The sequence below is a fragment of the Anopheles cruzii genome, chromosome 2 (assembly GCF_943734635.1).
Source record: "Anopheles cruzii chromosome 2, idAnoCruzAS_RS32_06, whole genome shotgun sequence".
In the NCBI taxonomy this organism is placed as follows: domain Eukaryota; kingdom Metazoa; phylum Arthropoda; class Insecta; order Diptera; family Culicidae; genus Anopheles; species Anopheles cruzii.
Genome location: NC_069144.1, coordinates 57,231,344 through 57,255,184, shown reverse-complemented (window position 1 = coordinate 57,255,184; position 23,841 = coordinate 57,231,344). Strand labels below are relative to the sequence as shown.

General features: G+C 55.8%; 1 protein-coding gene across 1 annotated transcript in view; it reads left to right on the top strand.

Annotated features, from left to right (window-relative positions):
• The first annotated feature begins 59 nt into the window (after positions 1-59).
• Positions 60-23,841, top strand: part of LOC128268162 (protein still life, isoform SIF type 1) — a 56,224-nt gene continuing 32,442 nt past the window's right edge. The window contains exons 1-12 of the mRNA XM_053005187.1: positions 60-166; positions 233-536; positions 808-1,006; positions 1,078-1,227; positions 1,281-1,540; positions 1,606-1,702; positions 1,782-1,995; positions 2,063-2,282; positions 2,354-2,570; positions 4,514-4,691; positions 4,748-5,050; positions 5,116-5,245. Coding sequence (XP_052861147.1) covers positions 60-166; positions 233-536; positions 808-1,006; positions 1,078-1,227; positions 1,281-1,540; positions 1,606-1,702; positions 1,782-1,995; positions 2,063-2,282; positions 2,354-2,570; positions 4,514-4,691; positions 4,748-5,050; positions 5,116-5,245 — 2,379 coding nt within the window. The remainder of the gene's footprint in view (positions 167-232; positions 537-807; positions 1,007-1,077; positions 1,228-1,280; positions 1,541-1,605; positions 1,703-1,781; positions 1,996-2,062; positions 2,283-2,353; positions 2,571-4,513; positions 4,692-4,747; positions 5,051-5,115; positions 5,246-23,841) is intronic.

Here is a 23,841-nt window from a genome sequence, read left to right as displayed (position 1 = left end):
GTGGTCCTAATTCGGGTCGCTCCCCCACAGGAGGACAGGCTGGGTGCCCCAGTTGCGCGATGGGCAATAAACTGAGCTGCTCGTGTGCGCCGCTCATGCGGAAGGCGTACCGCTATGAAGACTCCCCGTGGCAAGCATCCCGCCGGCGGGACGGCCATCTCCTGAGGTAAGTTCCCGTGAGGCTCCCGGTGCCCCTCGTGTGTGAGATCTAATCCCTGAATCCACCCCACAGGTTGTGGGCCGAGGTGTTCCATGTGTCGGCCAGCGGCGCCGGTACGGTCAAGTGGCAGCAGGTGTCCGAGGACCTGGTGCCGGTCAACATCACCTGCATCCAGGACTCGCCCGAGTGCGTGTTCCACATCACCGCGTACAACAGCCAGGTGGACAAGATCCTGGACGTGCGGCTAGTGCAGCCCGGCACCCGCATCGGGCAGGCCTCGGAGTGCTTCATCTACTGGAAGGACCCGATGACCAACGACACCTGGGGCCTGAACTTTACGTCGCCGATCGACGCCAAGCAGTTCCGGGAATGCTGTGTAAGTATGACCTCTCTCTCATGCACTCTCTCTTTTTCTCTCTTCCTCTCTCTGTCGCCTGTCGCTTTCTCTCTCTTCCGCCCGGTGCCTCTCGGTGCCAATGCTGCCAATAAAATGTTGCACTATTATTTGTGAGTTATGAGCCTCGCCCGAGTCCCCGAGGAGGCTTCACTCTGGGGGTTTCCCTCTAGGCCCACCCAGCTCCTTCACCGGCCTGCCTGCTAGCCTGTGCGCCTTCGTCATACCCTAATAATAGTGCGACGTTTGACAGTCGCCTTCTTTCAAATTTTCACGAAAGGCCTCCTCAAGCTACTCACTTAAACTTGATCCCCCCGGGAAGGGCAAGGTGAAGACGAAAAGGAAACCGCTCAGCACCCCGGCCAGCCCGTCGCGGGCCCGCGAACCGCAGTGCACGTGCATGACCGCCGAGCAGTACGCCCGGATCCGGGCCCAGGACCCCCGGTACCGAGGTAAGAGCGCGCCTTACGAGAGAACCTTTCTTTCCGAAGATTCCGTCCATAACCGACGCCATTCTTCGCAGGTTCTTCGACACTTCCGAGGGCCACGAACCGGGCCACGGAAACGGAGACGCTGCGCAGCGAGAAGATCGCCACGGCCACCTCCAGCACCTCACTGTACGACAATGTCGGAGCCGGAAACACTACTCAGGGAAACGCGATCAACAGTCAAGGTAACCAAGGCTCCCCCCGTTGGTTCCTCACACTGACCGTTGCTCCTCCGCAGATACGGGCCATCGGCAGACAAAGTCCCAGGAGACGAGCACGATGACCAACGTCGGCACGGTCACCGCGGCGGCCGTCACCCAGAACCACGTGGGCTCACAGATCGGGCAGGATGAGTCAGGCGGCGGCCAGCGCCAGGAGGAGACGTCCAAGTCCGAGGGAACGCAGGCTGGCGGCACGCTCCAGCAACCGGAACGCTCCACCAAGACCACCTCGACCGGGACCGGCACGCGGACGAAGGACTTTGGCGAGGACATGATGGTAGGTTGTCCGGTTGACCAGTCAGGGTCCTATTATTGATTCGCCCCTCTCTCTCTCTGTCGTAGCCTCGCGATCAGCACGAGATGCACCACAACATGATCAACAACAACAGCAACACGGCCAGGCGCAACAAGTCGAAGAGCACCGAGGACATGAATGTTGGTTAGTGTGTGCCCGGGGAACCAGTCCAGGAGCGTCCGGAATTCGTCGGGAACTCACTATCGCCCTCTCCCTTTCGCAGACACGTCGACCATGAAGCGCATGCTGAAGCCGATGCCGAGCGCCGAAAGCCCGGTCACGTCGCCGGAGATGGGGCGGCGGCGCTACAACTACTACAACTCCGCCACCAACACGCCGCACACGCACCAGCACACCATTCACAATGCACATATGCTCAACAACAATGGCACCATCTCGCGCAACCCCAGCCAAAGCTCGCGCTTCTCCGGCTCAAGGTGATCCAGACCCCCCCTTCTGATCGCCCAAGAACTTTGTGGAACTCACGCATCCTTCCGCTTCCAGATCGTCGCATGAAATCGGCCGTGGCCACCAGCATGGCGCCCGCGGGCTCTACCTGGAGCTGGAGCGCGAGCGCAGCTGTGTGGAGGGCTCCCCGCCATCGGATAATGTGATGTTCGACAATCAGTGCTACGCCACGACGCCCAGCTCCAGCAACGGGAACTCCGACCAGGACCAGCCCCCGTACGGGCGGCAGAGCGGACGACACTCGCGCCACCACCAGGTAACTGGACCGCAAACTCCTTCTATTTGCTGTCCACTAACCGGTGGAAATTGCTCCATTGTCCATTGTAGAATCCTCCGAATGTGACGCCGACCCCCGGGTCGCCCACGTCCCGGCTGCTGCTGGAGTACGAGATGCACCTGCGCAACACGCTGGCGAAGGGCATGGACGCGGAGTCGTACAGTCTGCACACGTTCGAGGCGCTCCTGTCGCAGAGCATGGAAAACCTGGAGCTGGCGGAGAGCCTGCCCGGTTCCAACCAGCGCAGCCCGTACCCGATACGCCGATGTAAGTAACGGGAGGCACAGCCGGTTTTCGGAGTCGCGACATGAGGTTGACAACGGATCTGGAACTGACACACTGGAAGGATGTCAGAGAATGGATGTTCTAGTTTTGCGTACTCCAGTTGATGCACTGTCCAAGGGATCGCACTGATACCGTTCGCGGTGCAGCGTTAACGGGTGATCTACGGACGATCCGGACAATATAGCTTGGGGTATATTAGTCTAGCGATGGTCTAAAGTCGAGTCTAGGCGCCTGTTTAGAGTGGCCAGGTTCAAGTTATATTCGAGCGTATACTCTACGAGCCTACGCTAGGCCTACGATTTCCGTTCGATTGCACGGCCCAACACATCAAAGTATATAGTTCCCAGGAAACCTAGTTCCCATTTGTTGTGTATTGTTCAAAAATCTTTTCTTCTTTGAACTTCCTGAAACTGTTCCATCTGATCTTTGGACTACACTTAGGCGCTACTCTAAAAGGAAATTTTATACTACAAGGGCCTAAATCTCTTGCTCAGTTCTCGTTTCACTTTGACGTTTGATTCTACTTTCTAGCCCTACTTTTATGGAAATCGAAGATCACATTTTTAAGATAAGATGTGTTGAAGTACTCTAAAGCTCGAAACGCTAAAACCCTTCACTGAGATGTCCGTTAAGCTTTGTCTTTCCGACAACGTCTCTTTCTCAATTCCTTACCTGACATGGGACACGTCTAATGTTGGTCTAATGCTGACAAAGAAAGGGATCGAATGAGGGCTCCTTTCGTAGCTTTTAGTCCACGTTTTCCTTAACAATAGGCATTTTACTCATTTATATCATACTTTTGTTTTAGAAACACGAGTGGCGATACTTGCAACACTAAAAGCTTTGACTCCAACACGCTCCGTTAAAAAAAGTATGGTTTTGCAAACAAATTTTATTGCCTTAAACTGCGTGTTGTTGTGAAATAATACTATGGAAAAATTGACAAACTTATTCAGCATTCTGAATTAGAATCTAGAGCAAGAGTCTATTTTGTTCTGGACAAACTTCGATAATGCGGCATTGACATTCCTAATATAGCGAGCATTAATCGAACTTTGATCAAATGTGAAACAGAAATTCCGTAATAATACTTATCTCGAGAAATTCAAGGATTCATAAGGCACAGATAGAAGCAACACGGATGATTGCATCATAAGACTGTTGTTTCAACAGGACTTTATCTTCTCAGATGACTTTCACAAATGAAACATTTAATTTACGATTGAACACCTCCGATCAAGCAATTAGACGTTCTCAATGGCTGCCTCAATTAATGCGCTAACATTGTACTGTCAGCAAAAGCATCGATCGATAAACATCATTTGCTAATACTGTCCATTGAATTGGTTTCGGGGCTGGCGAACAGATCACTCAGGAACTCTAGTCGTCTTGAAACGCACAACGTTGTCTTCACTCCGGTCCTAAATGCAAGATTAACTTCCAAACTCGTTAATCCAGCAACAGCAATGGGTTCCAGCCACGTGCCTCGTAAAAATGAATGACCTAGAGCAAGGTATTAAAATCGCAAAACACCCACCGCGGCACCTTTGAATGGCCCACGATCGCACCGTAAAATTGAGCTCTAAGCCCTCTGACAGCCAGCACATTAATTAAGGGACCGTCAGGAAACGCCCTGCACCGATTCGACCCAAACTCACCAAGCTAGGAGCTTGGCCCCAAATTCCCCCGGTGGGTGAAAATCGGACAACTTCCGGCGTGACCTTAACTGAAGTTTCCAGGTAGCGATCGATGGGCGCAATCAGGCGAACGGGAGTTGAACGTTTTGAATAATTGATTGAATTTAATTTGGTCGCCCTTTGAAACCGTGTGTGCGGTTGACACTTTGTCGGCAGATGCTGACGGCTCCGGGAAAGCATCCGGGATGAAAATTAATTTCTTTCGGGTCCTCCATCCATCCTCCACAGCCGGCGCTAAATCGTCGACACTTCCGTTGCCGCACCGGCTGGGCACCGAGCGGCCGGTGACGGTGCGGGAGCGGGACCGGGATCGCGACGGCTACTACAGTGACCGCAACGAGCTGATCCGGGAGCGCGAACGTGACCGAGACCGCGATCGGGGCTATCTGAGTGACCATAACTCGAAGTAAGTCGTGGGCTGTGGAAGTTCTGGGAGTGTTCTGATCTGACTAATCTGACGTTTCCGCGTCACGTTCACAGCTACTCCGCGACGACGCGGTGCGCCTCGTGCATCGGCGAGTCGGCCCGCGCCCAGTGGTTCCGCCACTCGGATGGTTGGCGTTCCGGTAGCTCCAACTTCGGGTCCGGTTCCGGGCTGGGGCTCGTCTCATCGCAGAGCACTGCCGGTGGACCGGGTGGCGGTGGTGGTGGCGGCGGCGGTGGCCACAAGCGCTCGCCCTGGGACTCGCTACCGTCGCTGCGCCAGGACTCGAGCCTCAACGATTCCGGCTACAAGAGCAATCGAGCCGATTCCTTCGAGCAACGGTAGGTATCCTGCCTGCGAAGTTGCCCATTGGCGCGCTACTTAACGCTCCACTCCACACACACAGGGGCGTGTTCGATCGGCAGGACAGCTTGCGGTCGGATTACATGAGCGACCGGGAACCGCGGTACGGAATTGTGCAACAGGCGTCCATCGACAGCACCGATTCGCGGCTCTGCTACTTGACATCGTCCGAGGTGAGTGCACACGGCTGCCATATTGTTTTCCTTTCCTTGCTAATCCGAAAATGATTGACTGTATTTGCCCGTGAAGCCGTCCACTTCACGGTGCATCGGAAACACCAATATTGTGCATATGATTTCCACGAATCACAATCGCAATTGCTCCACCCTTTTATGCGCCTAAAGTTATGCAATCCGTTGCGAAATAAAAACACGGGGCCGAATGAGGATGCAACATTCCATTGGAATGTGCAACGGCCACCGGAAATGCCATTCCTATCGCCTTCAGCGACACCAACCAGACCTTGGCAGCATCGTCCCGTTACACTAGAACCCCGCTGAGGCTTCTCGAGCACTAGTACCGTCCGCTAGCCTCCGATGCTCCGTGATCCTGTGTGTGTGCTTCAATCCCCGTCTTGCCGTTGCCGAGATTGGATGATTAACTTTGAGCACCGCGGCACATTCCACGGTGCGCTACCGGCAACGTCCCGCGAGCTTAGCGGGCTGAATAGCTGTTCGTTAAACTATTTTCCATCCCGAGTGCCTCTGTTGCAATCACCGTTGCATCACTGTGTGTATGTGACTGCAGCAGTGCGGAATGGATCGGTTTTGGACCGGAATGTGTTCGCTTATCGAACGGTAAGACACTTTGACAACTCCATTTGCCAGCGAGCCGATCGATTCCCAGCAACCGTGCAAGTTCCTGTACAAAGGCCCCCGCCCCACCCGTGTGTGTGTGTGGAAGTAGGGTACAGTAACAAGGACACGGTTATCCGGATTTGTAAGCGCTACCTGCGCTACGGCTGGCTTTCCATTACTTTGCCTTTTGAGCCATCAATCGAGATAATGTTGGTTGGGTCTTTGGAAGCTTGTGAGTGACGGGAGAAGCCGTCTCGAGCGCTGTGACGTACTTCAAAAGGACGAGGAGCTTTAAATACGCTTACATTCCGTAATGGCTCCGTAGATCCGTATCGATTGATGCGCGATGGCGTGTCCTTGTCTTTATGAGGATAAACGGTAACGATGTAGCTTTTTTGAGGCTCAAATTCGCACCCCAAATTGACTTGAAGCTATTGTTAACTCAATGATGTACGCCTTACCGATTGTTTCATTTATTATTAGAACGGTCAGAACCGTATAATTCATTTTCCAATAAACCTTTAAACGCCTCTTCATCAATCCGGGGACAGACGAGGACGGAACCAATGCGATGCGAAACGAATCTCAGTTGCAGTTTGCATTTTTCGCAGAACCCGGAACGCAACCCAGCGTGTCGATCTCGGCCCGAGGGCACCCAACCAGAGGCCGGGGGTTTGATCTAATTAAAACAATTTTCCTGAAATGTAACATCATTAACGCTGCAAATACGGGGCCAACCGTACCGTGGCGATGCCGTACCGCTGCCGTAACCCAAGTTGGGGTTCGAAAAGTTTGCGCTCATACGCTGCGGTTGCGGCCGCACCGGGTCTGAAACTAATTTCGAGCATATTTCCGTGCGGGAAGCCCTCCCACGGTTCACTGTCCAGCCGGGGAACGGTCACACCAGTGTCGGGTGTCCTCCGAACCGTTCGTAAAACAACGCAGAAACACCGAACCACCCGAGCCCGAGCCAACGGCTCACTCTCTCTCACTCGCTGAGGCGCATATTTTTAAACCCCGATCGATGCGGTTTTTCGAAGACAAACCCAAGGACGAAGACGAGGGCGAATCCAGGAAACGGAATCCACCCCGGCCCAAGGATCGAGTTCCGCTCAAAGCCAAGGCTCTTGGCGCTTGCCGCCCGGTTGGGAAGGGAACGAAGGTTTTGTCGACGATGCAGGTGGGCGGTGGGTTTGTCACAACATTTTCCCAGCCATCAATCTGTCACAAACGGGGACCAGCGTTGGGCGAACGAAGAGAGCAAAAAAAAACACGAAACCCATAGAACACCCGGAACGACGACGAAAATAAAATCCCAACCACGGAACACACAAAAAAGGATTCCCCCTGGCCGGCTGGCTCCGACCGCCAGGGGGACGGATGTTGGGGAAATCTATGACAACTTTGAGTTGCGCTTTCTTCCTTCCGTGCACCACTCAAGGATGTGCCACTCGTCGTCGAGGACCGTGTCCCTGTGTCCCGGGCTTCCTGGTTCGACGGTGGTTTGAAACTTTCGAACGATTTGTCCCGGACGAACGGCCCCGGAGATGAAACGGAGCAGAAGAGGCATCCTTCGGCCGAGGACGAACGAAAAGCTGGACAGGACAGCGCTTCCATTTACTCCCCTTCTTAAGGTGGTCTTTGTGGTGTGCGTGATGAGTACGTTCTCCGGTTTCGATTAAAAATGCATCTCGCAAAGGAAAAAGTCAACCGGAAAATTCACGTCCCGGTGCGCCAGGATGACGGATGGGCCGAAAGGGCCAAAAGAGAAAGAGAGAGAGCGCCCGGACCCTTACCATCGGACCATCGGCATCATCATCATGGCGCACATAATAGCATCTTGACTCGTGAAGTGGGCGCTACCTGGCGCTCGGCTTGATTGTTTGCACGGTACAGTAAGTAGCATCAAAAGGTGTTCGAAGTAAGTGGCCACCAGCGCCCCTTCAGAGAGGTGTCTTTGAAAAATTGGACCACGATGAGTTCACAAAACTCGGATCCCCGTTACTGGGAGATGTTCCGTAACCCAAAAAAAACTGGGGCCCGTCATTCGCTTTCACCAAACGCAAGGTTTCGTTGGACCGGAATGCCGAACGGCAGCGGACGCCATTGTTGTGGAAAATTTTATTACTATCCCTCGTTTATTAAATTTCAGCTCCACGTTGTCAACTGAGAGCTTTGCTCTTCTGATTCTTGGTATTGCTTTTCGGCGACCATTAAGCGTTAAGTCCATTTTGAAAGCTTATTTTAAGGGTGGCGTGAAAATCGGGTTCAAACTAAAGGTCCCTCGATTCGGCACTCGACTGCGTGTTCGCTTCCGATTCGATGGCCTCGAACCTCGAGCTCGCCCGAGAGACTCTCCAACCTGTCGTTCGACAGGTTTGACAATAGTTCTTCTTCGGCTGCCCGTCGACGGCAAACTTTTGAACGGCCGTTTTGTTTCCCACGGCTTGGCCAATTCTGCGATTTGTCGGCCCATTTCTTATTTCCGGTCCGTAGTCTGATTGATGGTCTCCGGCCCAGTCGGTAGTAACATGCCAGCAGCGCCCCCCCGGGGGGACCACTACAAACCCGCGTAATTGAGTTTCGTCTTTTCGACGTGTTTACGGGCGTCGCGTGTTGAAGTTATAATTGCTTCCCAGCCTTCAAACCCATCATCGGCACGGTTCCGGCGTCGTCCTGAGTCCCGCGGCAGAACCGCACCAACTTTGCCCGTTCGGTGGCTTCACCGCAGCGGAACGTCCGGGCGTCAAATGCAACGTTTTGGGGGGTAGAGTTTGTCCAACTCCCAACCCAGCGGTCTATCGATGCTGACGTAAAAAAAGGAAACCTTTCCAAGTCCCACGGCTATGGTCTGGTCTTTCATCTCGAAAGCGCGACCGGCTATGCCGGTGGCCAAGAGTTAATAAAGTGGATCCTTTGGCCACTAATCACCGACAGTTCCCGGACCGGACTGTGGACTCCCGTCCCAGGAGCTTCATTCACAGCGCGCCAACATCATTCGCTCGGAGTAAAACAAATGGCTCCGTGGGGTTAAAGCAGCATAAGCAATCAAACGGGTGGAAAATAAAATGCTCCGCCGAGAGCCGCGGCGAGAGTAAAATAAATAGCAAACGGCGGCGAGTCCGTTCGGAACCTGAGTGTCTATCAAGCGTGGAGTCCCACCGGAACGCCGCAGACACCGGCGAATGAAATAAAAATTAACACACCCCACTTCACGAATGCAAATTAGCGGCAAAAGTTCCCGGTGCTTCCGATTTTATAGCCAAAGCCCCCCGGCTGATTTATGTGGCCCGGACCCAGAAGCCCGGGGCAATAAAACTCGGTCACCTGACCGCACCGATTTCCGGCGCGATACCGTAAATGGCCAGCGCACAATAGTGATGTCATTGTATCCCGCACGCATAATGAGCTTGGCAATGTCCGTTCCGATGCTGAGGCACCGAAATGTTGTTATTTGAGATCGTCCACAAAATAAAAATGATAGAGCGACGCACCATCAATCCGGTGGGCTGTGTCAACAATCTGAGACCGTATTCCTTTTGGGCGAGAGCCGTGGGCAGCATCTTAATCTGTAGCCAAACAATTGGCGACGGCGACGGATAAATCTGGAATTATGAAATGGCAAAAGAAACCCTGCCCCGAGCCCAGGAGCAAGTGGCCCGCGGATCAACCGATGGCCTTGCTCTCTCTCTCTCACTGCCTCACTGGCCGGGTTTGGGGTACAAAATTAATCAGCCAAATCGATCGATCGGGTCTGTTGATTGAATACCAACGAAACCGGCCGACCGGGGCCTTCGTTTAATTTATTGGTAATTTTGTAATTTAATTTGTTCTTCAAAGACGCGCGACCAAGCGCCCTCCAAATCATCTTGCTGCGCCGGGAGGCGCGCTACAGAAGGGAAGCAAAAAAAACCAACCGGCGGAAAGTGAAACATTTTAATCTGCTTTCCACGCCAGCCAGCACCCGGCAGTTGGCCGCACCATTTCCATCACCACCGGCATCACCATTGGAATGGAACTTAAAAATTCATTTCGCGTTCGCTTTGGCAAAACACATTATTAATGGTGAAGTTGGGAGACGCAAAAATTCATTTAGTGACTGGCAGCCGGTGTCGGGCCGACGGGTTCCGTTAGATAAAAGTTACAAATCCTGGCTCCGGGGACCGGGACCTGGGAGGAGCGCAGATAATTACATCGAGGCAAGTTTAATAAAATATGCTGCAATGCTTGCTTGCTTGCGACCCGATATGCTGGCCAAACTTTTTGCCATTTTCCGGGGCTTTTGCGGGGGTCTTGTATCCCCTCCGAGTGTGCCGAATGTTAATGGCAACAAAATTGTTTCTCAAAATCTCATCCCGGCCCCCGAAACGTGTATGTTTAATTAAAACCGGCTCCATTCAAAGGACGACGGCTGAAGACGCCGGGCTGTGACTCCGGATGTTCCAGGGTACCGCACACTTTGGCCCGGGCCCCTCCACCGGAACCGCTGCTCTCCAGCATTAAGTGTCTTTTTATGCTGGATAATTAACATTGACTTGTTGTTGTGTTGCCCTGACGTTCCCGGGGTCTATTAACGACCACGACCGGTGCCGATGATGAATTGGGCTACGACTGAGCTACGTACTTCCAGGCGGGCCGGCCGGCCACTTCAGACCCAACTCCGGACGAAAGTTAATTTCGTTTCGCTGTAACACACTACCGAGTACACCGAAATGCCACGCCAGGTAACGCGGTTCGTCCGTGTTCGCCTGTGGCTTCAATTAATGGCGACATTCTTCTCAGCGACGACGCCGAAATTGACGCCCGGCCATGGCCCCGGCCCGGATGATGGGCAAATAATGAAGTGTGTTTGTGTGCGCGTGTGCTTTGAACAAATCCTGCCCAAGGCTTGGCATTATTTATCTGGGCCAAAAAGGCCATAAATTTTTCTCCCAAACCAAATTTGTAACAAATGAGTTCACAGCGCCAACGGACCCTTTAAATGGGGGATGGGATGGGCCAGCACCAGACTCGATCCGGCCGCGCGCCGGGGCGCCGGAAAAAATGGCGGATCGTTCCGGATGCGCGACCAATTCCCAATGCTCCTTTGGGACAATAAACAGACCACAGACCGAGCCCGGGCGAGCCGAGCCGGAGCATAACGACCGCCGCCAGCGAGCCAGCATTAACAAGGATATCCGGACTCGTCTCAATTCTCGTTAACCACCGGCCGGGGCCCTGCCGAGAGTGACCGAAATTGAGCGCCGGCCCGAGCCGTTTCCGTTTTTCCTTTGCGCCATCCATCGCCGTTCGCCCGCCGGAGTATGTCCCGTCCCGGGAGTGTCGCCCCGTTTTCTGGCGAGCTGGCGAGATGGCGAGTGGAAATGGTATTTACTCTACCACCTGCCAGCCGACCGGCCGAGGGACCCCCGGAACCTTGGGCTCCACCCCGGGGATGGGATCAAATTAAATTTTATCACTAAACTTACGTCATTCGCCGCCGCCGTCGCCGCTGCTGGGTAGCACGGGGCAACGCTGCTATTTGCTTAAGTATGTTCCGGTTCCGGGCAATCCGGGCCTGTTGTTGTTCTTTCCTATTTCACGAACCCAACCCAACTTGGACCGACGCTTTCCCGGGTCCATCGTGGCTCCCGCTTATACTCTTCGAGCAAGCGAAACAGGGAACAACGGTTTTCCGTCTGTTGTTTTTCCGCTGGGTGGAAAAACTGGACGTCCACTGGCCTGGGGGGCGGGGTGAAAAAAGTGGCCGCTTCCGGGAACTCACCGTGTGCCCAAATTGCGCGTTCGATGGATGGAATCCTAATTGATTTAATGAACTGCTCGGTTGAATGCCGAGGTTTTCCGGAGGCCGCGCGCCGGATTCGCCGGATGGGAACCCTGGGAATCCTTATCCTTTCCCGAGCCCACGGGTCCACGGGTTGCCAAGGGTGGCCAATTGGTTTCATAATTTCGCAACGCGAATTTCCACGAAGCGGGCACCGGGAGGGTTTCGCACCGGGCTTCCCACCGGCTGAAGTGCTCCGGCCGAGCAAACGGCCCACCCGAAACCAGGATCATCATCGATTGCTTGAGTGTCTCTGTGTGTGATTGAGTGTCGTTCTCTTCCTTTCTGTTCGCGCGCTCTCTCTTTCTCTCTGGTAAGCATCGTAAGGAGGCGGAAAACAATCGGTTTTGTTTTATATATCCTTTTTACCTTGTCCCATTTTAGGGGCAGCATTTTTCTCCGTGAGGCCCGGAAAAATGGGTGTTTGGCGCACTTTGTCGACAATTTTCTTTCCGCGCACCGGTCGGAAGTGGAACGCGGACGTTGGGCCCCGGGTGCGTCTAAAGCCTCCCTAATGATGGTTCGTTATGAGTATGATTAACGTTCAATCCACGGGCCACGGAGCGGAGCAAGAAGAACGTGGTTCATACAGCGCCCTTGTCCGCATGTCCTATTTGGGACGCAGCGATTGCTTCCGTCCTGCGAAAGCCAATATTTTATGCCCACCCCAATTGCGGAGGCCCATAAGTCTCCCGATCGCAACCCACGGGCCAGGGTGTTTACTTATCCGCCCCGGTAGCCTGCGGCGAGTGATCAGCCATCACCCGTCGGGGCCCGCCGGGGTTTGCCGGGCCATCAGCCGTCAACCGGTGCGTATCGCCGACAGTGTAAACCACAACTTCCGACAACCGACGGCCATCGACCGATGCCGATGATGGGATCCACTTTGACAAATGTCAACAGTGCGTCCCGGCCCAACATAATATAAATCTACATCTATTTATCACCACCCACGGCTACGCGCTCTCTCTCTCTCTCGCTCCGAGGTGACCGAGAACAAGGGCGAATCGGTGACCCTAGTGCCTAGTGTTCGCGATGGCGGCCGCGTCGATGAAGTTCGTGAATGGGGCTCCAACTCCCGAGCGGCGCGTAAATATATGCACATAAATCAGCCATCGAAACCAGAGAACCGCTTCGTTTGTAAGTGCCAACCCCACACGCACCCCGCCGTGGTTCCGGATCCTGGCGCGTAACATGTTGCCGCCGGATCATCAGGAACCCCACCGACACCACAACTCACAAACACAAACGCGTTGGCCTAAGCGAGTCGGCGAGTGCGGTCGCAGTTGATTTTGAAATGATTAATTTATAATCCTTCGCGGGCCAACGCGTGTTGGTGGCTTTCCACTGGGCGCCCGGTGGGTGGTGTGAAAAACCGCAAACCGGCGCGTCCTGGTGGTTCGGAATCGAAACTGGGAACCCCCCGTGAAACGCGTGAAACGCTCGCAAATTGTTCATGCCCGCCTAAGCCGCCCTTTGTGTTGTGGGCCGTGTCTCCTTCATCCATCTCTCTCTCGGTCTCTCTCTCCCGCACGTGAGTTCTCGTCGCTACTTTCATCCTTCAAAAAACGATCCCCTCGACTCGATCGGGCCCACTCGACAGTCGAACTCAATTTGCAAGTTTGGAACTATCATTCCATAGCCATCACCGGAAGCCCCGGAGCCCGACAAACCGCCAGGCCACGAGATACGGTCCGGGAAAGAGGATTTTTGCGAACCGCGGCACTCGGCTCGGTGCTGATAATTAGAAAAGCGCGCGTGGAAAAACAATCGGCGGCGCCTGGCAGCAATCAGGCCGCCACAAAGCCGCACAATAAAAGCGTGCCCCCCCCTGTCCGTCCCTCTCGCTCTCTCTGTCTCTCGCTCTGTCCATCGCTCTGTCTGTGCCTGGGGCCTGGCGTGTGCCGTTTTATTGATGCCATTTTTCACCGTTGATGGAATATTGCTTTCCGCGCTTTTCCACGGGCCACCGGGTTCACTCATTGTTGATTTTGAATGCGTGTGCTTGTTTTTGACATCCATTCACCTCCACCGGCACACGCGGTGCGGTTACATTCCCGTAAATCCCGGCCCTCGGGGGGCCGGGTTTGTTTTCTGGGTTTCAAACAACACGGATGTTGGATTAAAAATGGGAAAAATTCCCAGGGAAAATGTGTTGCTCGACCCCGCGGGGCGTTGGGACTGCATTCGATGCGATTCGGTGGCCGACCGGCCCGGCGGGGTCTGCGTGGCTGAGATTTTTTCGCGCGACATCGAGCCCGCGGGTCTTCGCCTTTTTTTACGGGCCGAGAGCATCTGCTCATTGAACCGTCAATTTAGAGCGAACCGAGCCGGCTGACATGGCTGACAATCCATCGGATATTGTGTGGCGTGGCCGGGTTTCGATGAGCTTTGCGACACAAAGACACAGTAAAGAGCAAGGCTTTGTCACATTTGAAGTCTTTTGTCACCAGTTTAGAGTGATTGCTATCCTCTAAATATTGGAAACACACAGTATACGGTTGTCCGAATTAGGTTGCAACGCGCGTCATTATCCACAGGTTTTTAGGAATATTGTGGCAGAAAAATATCGATCACTTTTGTGCCGTCTGGCATTTGAGCCTCGTTGAAGTATTGGTCCTTTTTTATGGATTACTAGCTGTTTCCGGCGTGCGTCTCCACGCCTTATTTCCATCTTATTTTTTTACGATCTGGCGTTTCACGATCGGGCCTTCCGGTGACGTATCCGATCGGTTTCCCTTCTCGCTTCCCGATGGCAAAACTCACGTCCGCTGAATTTGGCTCAAATTGCTTGAAAACTATCCGAGTTTTACTGAAAATTACCTAAAGTTTGTATGGGCCTGATGCTACCTACCAGTCGCTCTTGTTGCCCTAGTGTTTTTGCGGCTCTAGAAAACCGAATCCGGATCTTCTTTACCGATGACCTAAGAATTGTTGTTCAACTACAACCCACTTTTCTGCCTAGTTGCCAAGCCATTCGGAAAAAGGATCACATTCTGGAGAATCACGGCCAGTTGGCCGGGGTGTCCTGGCGGTTAACCTGACGGCTGACGGACTGTCAAAATTAATGAGAAAGACAATGCGAAATCATTTGAAAAAGAATCGCCGCCCGCCCAGCGGGGACGGGGACCAACATTTGGTCCCGGGATCCCGGGGGTTGCTAAAAATAGCTGTTGCCGTGCCCCCATTGTGCCGGATGATGCAACAGCGCCATTGTTGAACTGGGCCACCAACCAGGTTGCAGGTTGCATTGCTCGAAGTGCATCTGCGAAGGCAGTAGCAGACGTCAGGCATCCGGAAGCAGCAGTCGAGAAGGCTGATTCAGAGAACGTATCCTAGCAACGGGGGTCTCAGATCGATCAGCGGTGCAACTAGAAGTTTGGAACCGCCCGTTGAGTTACACAGAGAGAGAGAGAGTGAAAGAGAGAGAGACGAGCGTGACGTAAGAAATTCGTTGTGTCGATGACGATGATAAAATAATGCCGAAAATGCTCGCCAACCGGTGCGGTATTTCGAATAAAATAGGAAAAACCAGATGTGACAAAAAACGACCATCGAGTAGCAAAAACAGGGCGGGCGGGTGGCCTCGCCGACCCAAGAGAGCCCTCTTGGGCCCCGGACTGACGTCAGACCATTTTTTGGGACGCTTTTTCCGATGGCCCGTGAAACACTATTTGGCACCATTTTGTCGCCATTAAGCCCGTGGGCCCGTGGTGGCCCAGTTCAGGCGCGCCATTTTTTGGGAAACCGCACTCCCAGCATCCAGCATTCGCCCTCCACCCGGTCGGACCCTAGTCAATGGTCGGTCGGTCGGGGTGGAAAATAGCGCACAAGCGAAATGAAACATTTTCCTATCAAAATACCGCACGATCCAATCCAATCCCTCTCTGTCTCTCTTCCGTCAGAGAAGAAAGCTCTCTCTCTCTCTCGAACTGTCTCTCCCCGTCTCTGTTTACTCAGCCGTCAGCCGTGCTGTCGGTTTATTTCTGGACTGTAAGTGGCCGCGCTGCGAAGGTGTTTAATTTTAGAATCGCTCGTCCCGACCCGACCGACGGAATGTCCTTTTCCACAGGAATGTTTCGTTTTTTTTCTTTCGGACGCCCGTTCGAAATTGCGCATTCCAGCAGCCTTACCGCACGGGCACACCGGGCCAGTGCCAGGTTTCCAATCGATGGCCCGTCATTCTGGACCATCCGAGTCCTGTCGACGATGAGTCGATCAGGCGATGAGTACCAGTTGCCTGGCAGTGGCCGGCCTCAATCATAAATCATCGCTCGCAGGCCGCGGAAGCAATTCAATTACGGGCGCTGCAGTCGCCGGGGTCGCAGGTTTACGGTGTCGGTCTCGGTCTCGGTAGCTTTGTGCCCGGAACGGAATGTAGGTCGCGTTACGCACACACACACACACACACGCGTGTGGTCACCACAGGCAACGCGGCAACACAGTGCTGCGTTACTGCGTGTATCGGTGTATGGGTGAGAGCACGCGAGGGACTACGACGTCCTTATTCAGCCGACCCAAACGAGGGCCTCTCTCGCTGTTCGAGATGCTGATAGGCAAGGGTGCGCTGGTGTGAGTGTCGGCACACTCGTCGCTGTGTGCGTGTTGCTGGATGGAAAAGCTTTCAGCAACAGACGACCAGCGACACGAGGGAAGCAGAGAGCAGAGAGTGAGTTGAACGAACGAACCAATTGAAAAAGCGCATTTCCGTCTGTGTGTGCTCACTGTGTTGTAGTGGTGTCCGAGTGTGCCTCTCCGCGCGCGCGTGTGTGTGTGTGTGTGCACGACGGATGGCCGCGGTCAGTTTCTTTTCCGGTTTCGCAAAACTGGTGCCAAATACACTCGCTGCTGCTGCTGCTCCTGTTACAGAATCCTGCCACGGTTTCCTCGTTTGCTGTCCTCTGGGCTGAGGCTGTGCGTGTGCCGTTTTTGCTCCGGTCCACAGCCAGGGCCGTCCCCGTCCCAGTAGTGGCCTCCGTGTGCTCCGTAAACGCGGTGCGGTGCGGTGCGTGGTGCGTGACCCACAAAGCAGTGCCGTGTGGCGGCCGCGATCGTGGCGCGTGCTGCGATGAAAAGTGCTCCGGTGGCCAAGTTCGTTAGCCGTTCCCGCTCGGGGCCACACTCGTAGCGTCGTTCGGGTTGAGCGACCCAGCAGCAGCAGCACCGGAGTACGGAGGTCAGCCAAGGTGGCCAGCCAGCCAGCGGCGTAACCGTTCGCTGCCAGCAGCAGGAAGCCGCACAAAAAAGTAAATCAATTCTCCCATCTTCTTAGCGCAGCAGCATGTGCCTGTTGTTTTTCTGCTTCATTCGTTTACTCTAGAAAACGCGCGCCCGGCCATCTAATCGCGGGACAGGGATTAGATGGCCGCTGGCCGCATCACATATTCCGCGTGCGTCGTCGTCGGACGTGCTCTCGGGGGGTTTTAGCGCGCTGAGGCACATTAACAGGCACACCACGGACACTGGACACACGCGTCGACAAACAAACGCCGCTCGCGCACAGTCACTACGACACCGTCGCCCACACGAACACACGAGTGCCACACGGGACCACGTGATTCGCGTCGGCCGAGGCCATCGCACCGGAGCATCGGAGCATGTTGCATCCGTGCTGCACGCGCTCTACGTTTGAGTTCGGTGTATGTGTGTGTGTCTGATGTTTTACGGCCAGCAACCTGCTTTGTTTGCCACCCGTGTGTTGGTGGTTGTTTGCGCCCCACGTCGCTGAGCGGAATTTTTGGGTGAATCTCTGCCAACGGCCGTCAGGTTCCCGTACGGTCGATCCACCAAAACAGAGCACTCGCACCGGACAGTGCCACTAACCAGCTTCACCAGCATAAATAAGCTTCAGTTTAACCGGTTTTTTGTTTGCGAAGTTACGAAAACTGAAAGTGAGCAGCCGATACTTTGAGATCGATCTTTATTTATAAATCGATCTTATTTACAAATACACGGCTGCGAATATTGATGAAGTTTACCACAACTCTATTAAAGTATTGGTTCAACAATGCGAAAGCCAATCTCAGGCCATAGAAAGCCCCATCTAATCTGTTTTCTGCGATGGAGGCGCATGGTTGCTCACGATTTTAAACACTAATTCAAAACTTGGTCCCAATTCAGCTCACGTACGTTCTTCAATTCAACAAACTTTCCCTTTCTTTCATTGTTCATCTTCATAACCTTTAACGATCGAAACCAATTAAGGCGATTCGAGGGTCATGGTACAAGTTCATGATGGAGGCGCATGGTGGCTTACAAGACCCTCAGGAAACTTCTTAGTTAACAGTCGCGAACCTCTCTATGAGTTGAGTCAATCGAGAGATTAATATTACAAGAAAATATTCCTCCATTCATCTTTCAAGCTATTAATGGGTTAGTTTAAACACAAGTAGTTTGAATGGGACATTTTTACATCCGTTACGTTAAACCGTTACATCCGTTACGCCAATGGAGACGCATGGTGCTTAACGAAAGTCGCATGGAGGCGCATGGTACCGTACAAGACCCTCGTGTAACTTCGTGGTACATCGTCGTTGACAGACGTGAATCACACCCCTCGAAGTGTGAATGTGAATGAGTGTGAACATATTTATTTTAATCATTCTAAACAGTTTTATAATAAGAAAATACTCCTACCTTCATCTTTCAAGCCATTTATTGGTTAGTTTAAACCACACTGGTTTAAATAAGAAATATTTTATTCGATTCTTTACCAACAACCTATTTGTGATAAATACGGTCCGGTCCGTTCTTTTAAGATTGTTAAAAATATCCTATTTGGTGTCCAATGAGCGGTTCATTCACATAACCCAACCAATGTTGAACCAAACTGTTACATCCGTTACGGAGAAGGAGACGCATGGTGCTTTACTAAATCATGGAGGCGCATGGTGGCTCACAAGTTCCTCATGAAACTTCTTAGTTAACAGTCGCGAATGCCGCTATGAGTTAAGTGAATCAAATGAGTTTTATTACAAGAAAATACTCCTTTATTCATCCTTCAGGCCAGTTTATTGGTTAGTTTAAACACAAGTAGTTTAAATAGAATATTTTTAATTCGATTAAGCGCTTCATAAACATTACCCAACTAATGTTGAACCGAACCGCTACATCCGTTACGTTAAACCGTTACATCCGTTACGACGATGGAGACGCATGGTGGCTTACGAGAACCGTCAGGAACCTGTGTAACTTCTTCATCCTTCGATCCTTTAATTCCCTTCTTAGCGAGTAATCGAAGCATTCTGAACCCAGCACCCAATTGTGGTCCAATGGGCGCTTTATGGGCACGTAGCGCCCCGTAGCGTAAGGTTGAATCGAACCGTTACATCAAAGTAACGAGCCGAACTGACAGCACCGACCGTCCGGTTGACGTTGAATTAGATTACTTCCCAACCCGATGGTACGTGTGTCCGGTTCACACTCCGCAATCCTGGCGACTCGCGTTTGAATCCCGAGTTTGTCCGACGGAAAAAAACGGTGCTGCTGATCCTTCGCTTCGGCTGATAACGCCGTGGCGAGAGGCTGGACATTTCGCACTCACTCGCGCCCCGCTCCACCCCGCAGACACGTGCGCTCTATCCCCCGCGCGTTTGCCCACCCTTTTGCGCGGCTCTTGCGCAGTAGCAGTGTCGTCTTTTATTGTTGTTTTCTCGCCCGCGGATTTTTTTTGTGGGTTCCACCATCCCGCTGCCCCCGCTGTGTTGGGCGAAACGCGGCCAAAAGGGCACCGGACACGCGCACACACACGCGCACACACACACGCGGGTGAGCGCGGTCCTGGAGCGCCTGAAGTGGAGTCCGCTGGAGTGTTGATCTCCGCGCTCAAGATTAGCTGCCCCACCGGATAAGAGATCGGAGACGTGGCCGCCCAATATGTTGCCCATCACAAAGCCCGCGGGTTGGGGCCAGACCCCCCCCCCCCGCTACCGCAAACTGAGAGGGCCACGCCGGATGCGACTGAGAGAGAGCGAGAGTTCGACCCGTCTTCGAGTGTGGACTTTCTCGTGAAGAGCGTCAAGGATGCTGTTCACCTACTGTGGCTCTTTATCAATCTCTCTTCCTCTCGCTCCTTGCTGAGCAACCTTGACCGACGTCAGTGAGTGCGCCCGTGAGAGCCATCGATAGTCGGTGAGATACTGCAAGGCCACAAAGGGCCGTTGGAGAGGGCGATTCTCTTCCTCGAAGAGAGCGTAAGAAATTGGGAATGGGAAAATTTGGGAGGGCTTCCGCTAGCGTCTCTCACCGTTTTCTCGCGGCACTCACGGCTTTTAGGGCTGCCATCGCTCACGGGCTCTCTGTCACTGAGAGCCCCGAGAGAAAGCTCCAGAGAGAGAGAGCTTTTTCCTGCGAATAAGGGCGTCGCGTCACCGTGTCGCGGTGTGGCTCGAGCGGGGACAGCCTTGGGCTGGCTCGGTCAGTTCGGTAACGCTGCTCCAGCAGTCACCAGCCAGTCACACGCCAGCGAAGCGTCGCGCCAACCGCGTCCGCCAGCGCGAACCCCCCCACCGTGTGTGTGCCCTGCCGTGCCGTGTCACGAAGCGTGTCACGCGCGTCCCGCACGGACACGGGTGGTGGCCCGTGCCTTGAGGGCCTTGAGTGCAAAACCGCGCTCCGTGCGTGTGCGCGCGTGTGTGTGTTGTCAGTGGGGCGCCACGTTCAAGGTGCCGTGGTCCTTGGCCACCGGAGCAGCAGCTGGCTGGTGTGGTCCTTCCGCTGTAGCGGGGGATGCTGTAATCAGCACACACACGCTCCTGCTGCGTGCTGCGTGCTGTCTGTGTGTGTGCAGTGTGCGTGTGCTACAAAGGGACGGAGCCAACCGTGCGCTCTCTCTCACTCTCTCGCTGTCTGTCTCTCGCCTATCTCTCTCTGACTCGAGGACGCGAATCGCGTGACTCGTGACTCACGAAAACGTCCCCGTAAAGTGTGTGTGTGTGCGTCCCAAGTTCACCTCTCCCCGCGTGTCTGTGTGTGTGTGCGTTTGTTGTGCGAGGGGTTGACCGTGTTGTGCGGGGGTTTACATAATTGTGTTGCCCAAAGGCGGTGTTGCCTGCCTGGCGCGTTGGGGGGAGATGCAGAGGCCAGGGCTCGGGATGGCCGGCTGAGGGTGAAGACGCGAAGGACTGCGGTTGCTGCGGTCGACGGTGGTTGTTGTTGCGCGGCGTGACCGGAGCTGAGAAGGCGAGGCGACGCAAGGCGAGAAGAGTCTGCGGCAGAGGATGATGCGGTGGATGCAGTCTGGCCCCGTTCTGTGACTATTTCCCCCGGTGCCAAGTGACCTCCGAGTGTCTCCGAGTGGTGATGTGTGTGTGAGTGTGTGTGGCCGTCAGGATGTGGTTGGGATCGAGGTCTGGGCCGGCAGCGTGTGTGACATGAGCGGCGGTGGCAACGGTGACCCCGCCGAACGGTCCGATACTTTTCCGCACGTCGCCCAACCCGCACCCAGCCGACTCCCGCCGCCGCTCCCACGGATGCTCCCCGGTGGCAGCGTCCCGAAATTGCCGTACGTCCGCCCGCCCCCACACCCACTCTGGCCGCGTTACAGCAACTCCCCAGCTCCGCCGACCAGCTTTCGACGCAGCCGCCCCCCGAGCATCCGCAGCAGCCCGGCCCGGCCACCGTGTGCAACGGTGGGTCGACGGTGGTCCCGAGGGGTGCGGCCAGCGACGAGGAGCAGCAGCAGCAGCAGCCGGGGCAGCAGCCCGGCCACGGGAAGCCGCCCAACACTCTCCTGCTACACTGTTGCTGCGTGATCGTCCAGATCACCCCCGTAGCGCCCGGGCGGAGCCACGTGACGACGACGACGGCGACGTCCAGGAAGCCCGGTGACGATGGTGCCGGGGCCGTGGCCGGGGCCGCGGCCGGGGCCGTGGCCGGGACCGGGGCGGGGCCGGGCCGCACACCCGTCTGCCGGTGTAACGCCCAGTACAAGCTGGCGGACCTGAAGGCGCTCGCCGCCAAGTCCAAGGCGGCCCCGAAGCCAGCGGTGACAGCAGCGCCCCCAACCCCACCGGTGGCCCCACCAGCCCCACAAGCCCCGGTGCGCCAGAGTCAGGAGCTGACGAACGAGGAACTGATCAAGTTCCTGCAGCAGATCAACGCCGACATCAAGTGGATCGAGCAGCTGCAGCAGTACAAGTACGAGATCGAGAAGTCGACCGCCACCGACCAGACCCACGCCCGCAACATGAACGGGGGGCAGCTCGGGGCGAAGCCCCGCTCGGAACCGGTGCTCCCCACGGTGGCGGCCCAGGCGACGACGGGAGCGATCGCCAAGACGGAGTTCTTCGATCGGAACCACAAGCAGCGCCACTCGTCGCGCTCGGTCGACGCCAGCACCAAAGGGGAGCCGGCGGGCGGGGTGGGAGGGGCGCACCAGCGGCACTCGTCCGGTCCGAGTGACCTACGGCTGCTGAAGGCGGACATCTCCGAGTGGCTGCTGCAGTTGCCGCTCCGCAAGAGCGTCGAGTTGCTGCAGAAGGCGAAGAGCGCGCAGTTGGCGTACGAGAAGGAGCAGCAGGAGCTGCTCCACGAACTAGCGAAGCCCGTCCTCCAGCGGCAAGTGTCCGGGGGGAGCGTGCCGGCCGGTGGTAGCGGTGGCCCCGCCACCACCACCGAGATCGCCCTGACTCGCGCTGATATCCTCGAGTGGCTCCGGAAGCAGCAAATCTTCAGCCGGGTGAACGAGGAGACGGGTGCCGGGCAGAAGAAGTGCAAGGACAAGGAGGAACTGGTGCTGCACCACCACCTGGACCCGGCCGCGGCTCGGCTCCTGAAGCGCCACTCGCTGGGCCCTGGGGAGGAGTTCTTCCAGCAGCCGCAACACCCGGCACCGCCTGTGCCACCGCAGGCCACCATCGGAGGATATCCGGTGCTCCGGCAACTCCGCAAGCACCCGCCCGCCACCGTGCAGTCCAGCTGCACGGACATCCGGCGGAAGGAGCACCGGGAGCGCCGACTGCGGCATTCCGCCAGCGAGGTGGTCACCTCGTCCCAGTCAGACCTCCCGCGGCACTCCGCAGCCGCCGCCGCCCGGGTTGCACCCCAGAAACCGGAACGCACCTTCCGCTACCACCACCCGGTCACCCGGCCAGGGCTGGGTGCGGCAGCCGGCCGCCAGCACTCACTGCCCCAGATTCCGCTCCACCAGCCACCGGTCGTTGCGGCCACACACTTCCAGTACCCGGTGCTCCCGGGGCCGATCCCCGCAGCCTCAGCCTTTGTGCCTCCCGGGCCCGGTCCCGGCCCGCCGAAGCCGGGCAAGGGCGGGCGGGAGCACCGATCCCGGCGTCACCGGACGCAGCGGTCGGCCACGGTCGGTGACATCAACCAGTACCACCGGGCCGCCCCGCCCGCGCCCCCGTACCGGGCGGTGGCCGGCGGGAGGGCTGCCGAACGGAGCGCCTCGATGACACGCTGCGCCGACCCCACCTGCTCGGTGATGTCGCTCTGCGACGATCCGCACTGCAGTTACCTGGCGGGGCCACCGAGCGGGGTCCCTGCCATCGCCGCCACCACCACCACCACCCCCAGCTACTACGATACGCCCCGGTGTACGTCGTTGCCGAGGGCTCTTCCGCGAACCGCTCCCAAATGCGGGCCGCTCTGTTACGAGTGCAACAACAAGTGCAACTCGCTGCCCCGCTGCACCGATGCCCGCTGCACTCTCACGGCGCCGGGGGGTCGTACCGGGCCCCCGTCGGCCCTACGCTCCAAGAGCAACTCACTGCCAAGAAACGTGACGTCGGCGCCGCAACCCCGATCGTCCTTTAAGTCGACGGGAACGGGGGCGACGCGGAAGCACCGGTCGGCGTCCGCGTCCGGATCCGGTTCGAACGGTTCAAAGGCGCTGGCCAAATCGCTGTCGGCGGCGTCGCTCAACTCGCGCCGCCGCCGCCACAAGACCGTCCACTTCGGCGAGAACCTGCTGCGGGAGGTGTGCCAGAACCGGGCGCTGATCCAGCCGCTCCAGCAGCAGCAGCAGCAGCTCCAGCAGCAACAGCACCCGACCCCGTCCGGGTCGGCCCCGCTCCAGCCCAACATCCAGATGCTGTACAACTTCGTGGAGGGCGTGCTGAGCGCCTGGGTGGACGACGAGGACGACCCGAACAAGTCGGGCCCGGAGTCGGAACCGGAGCGGGGCGCCGTC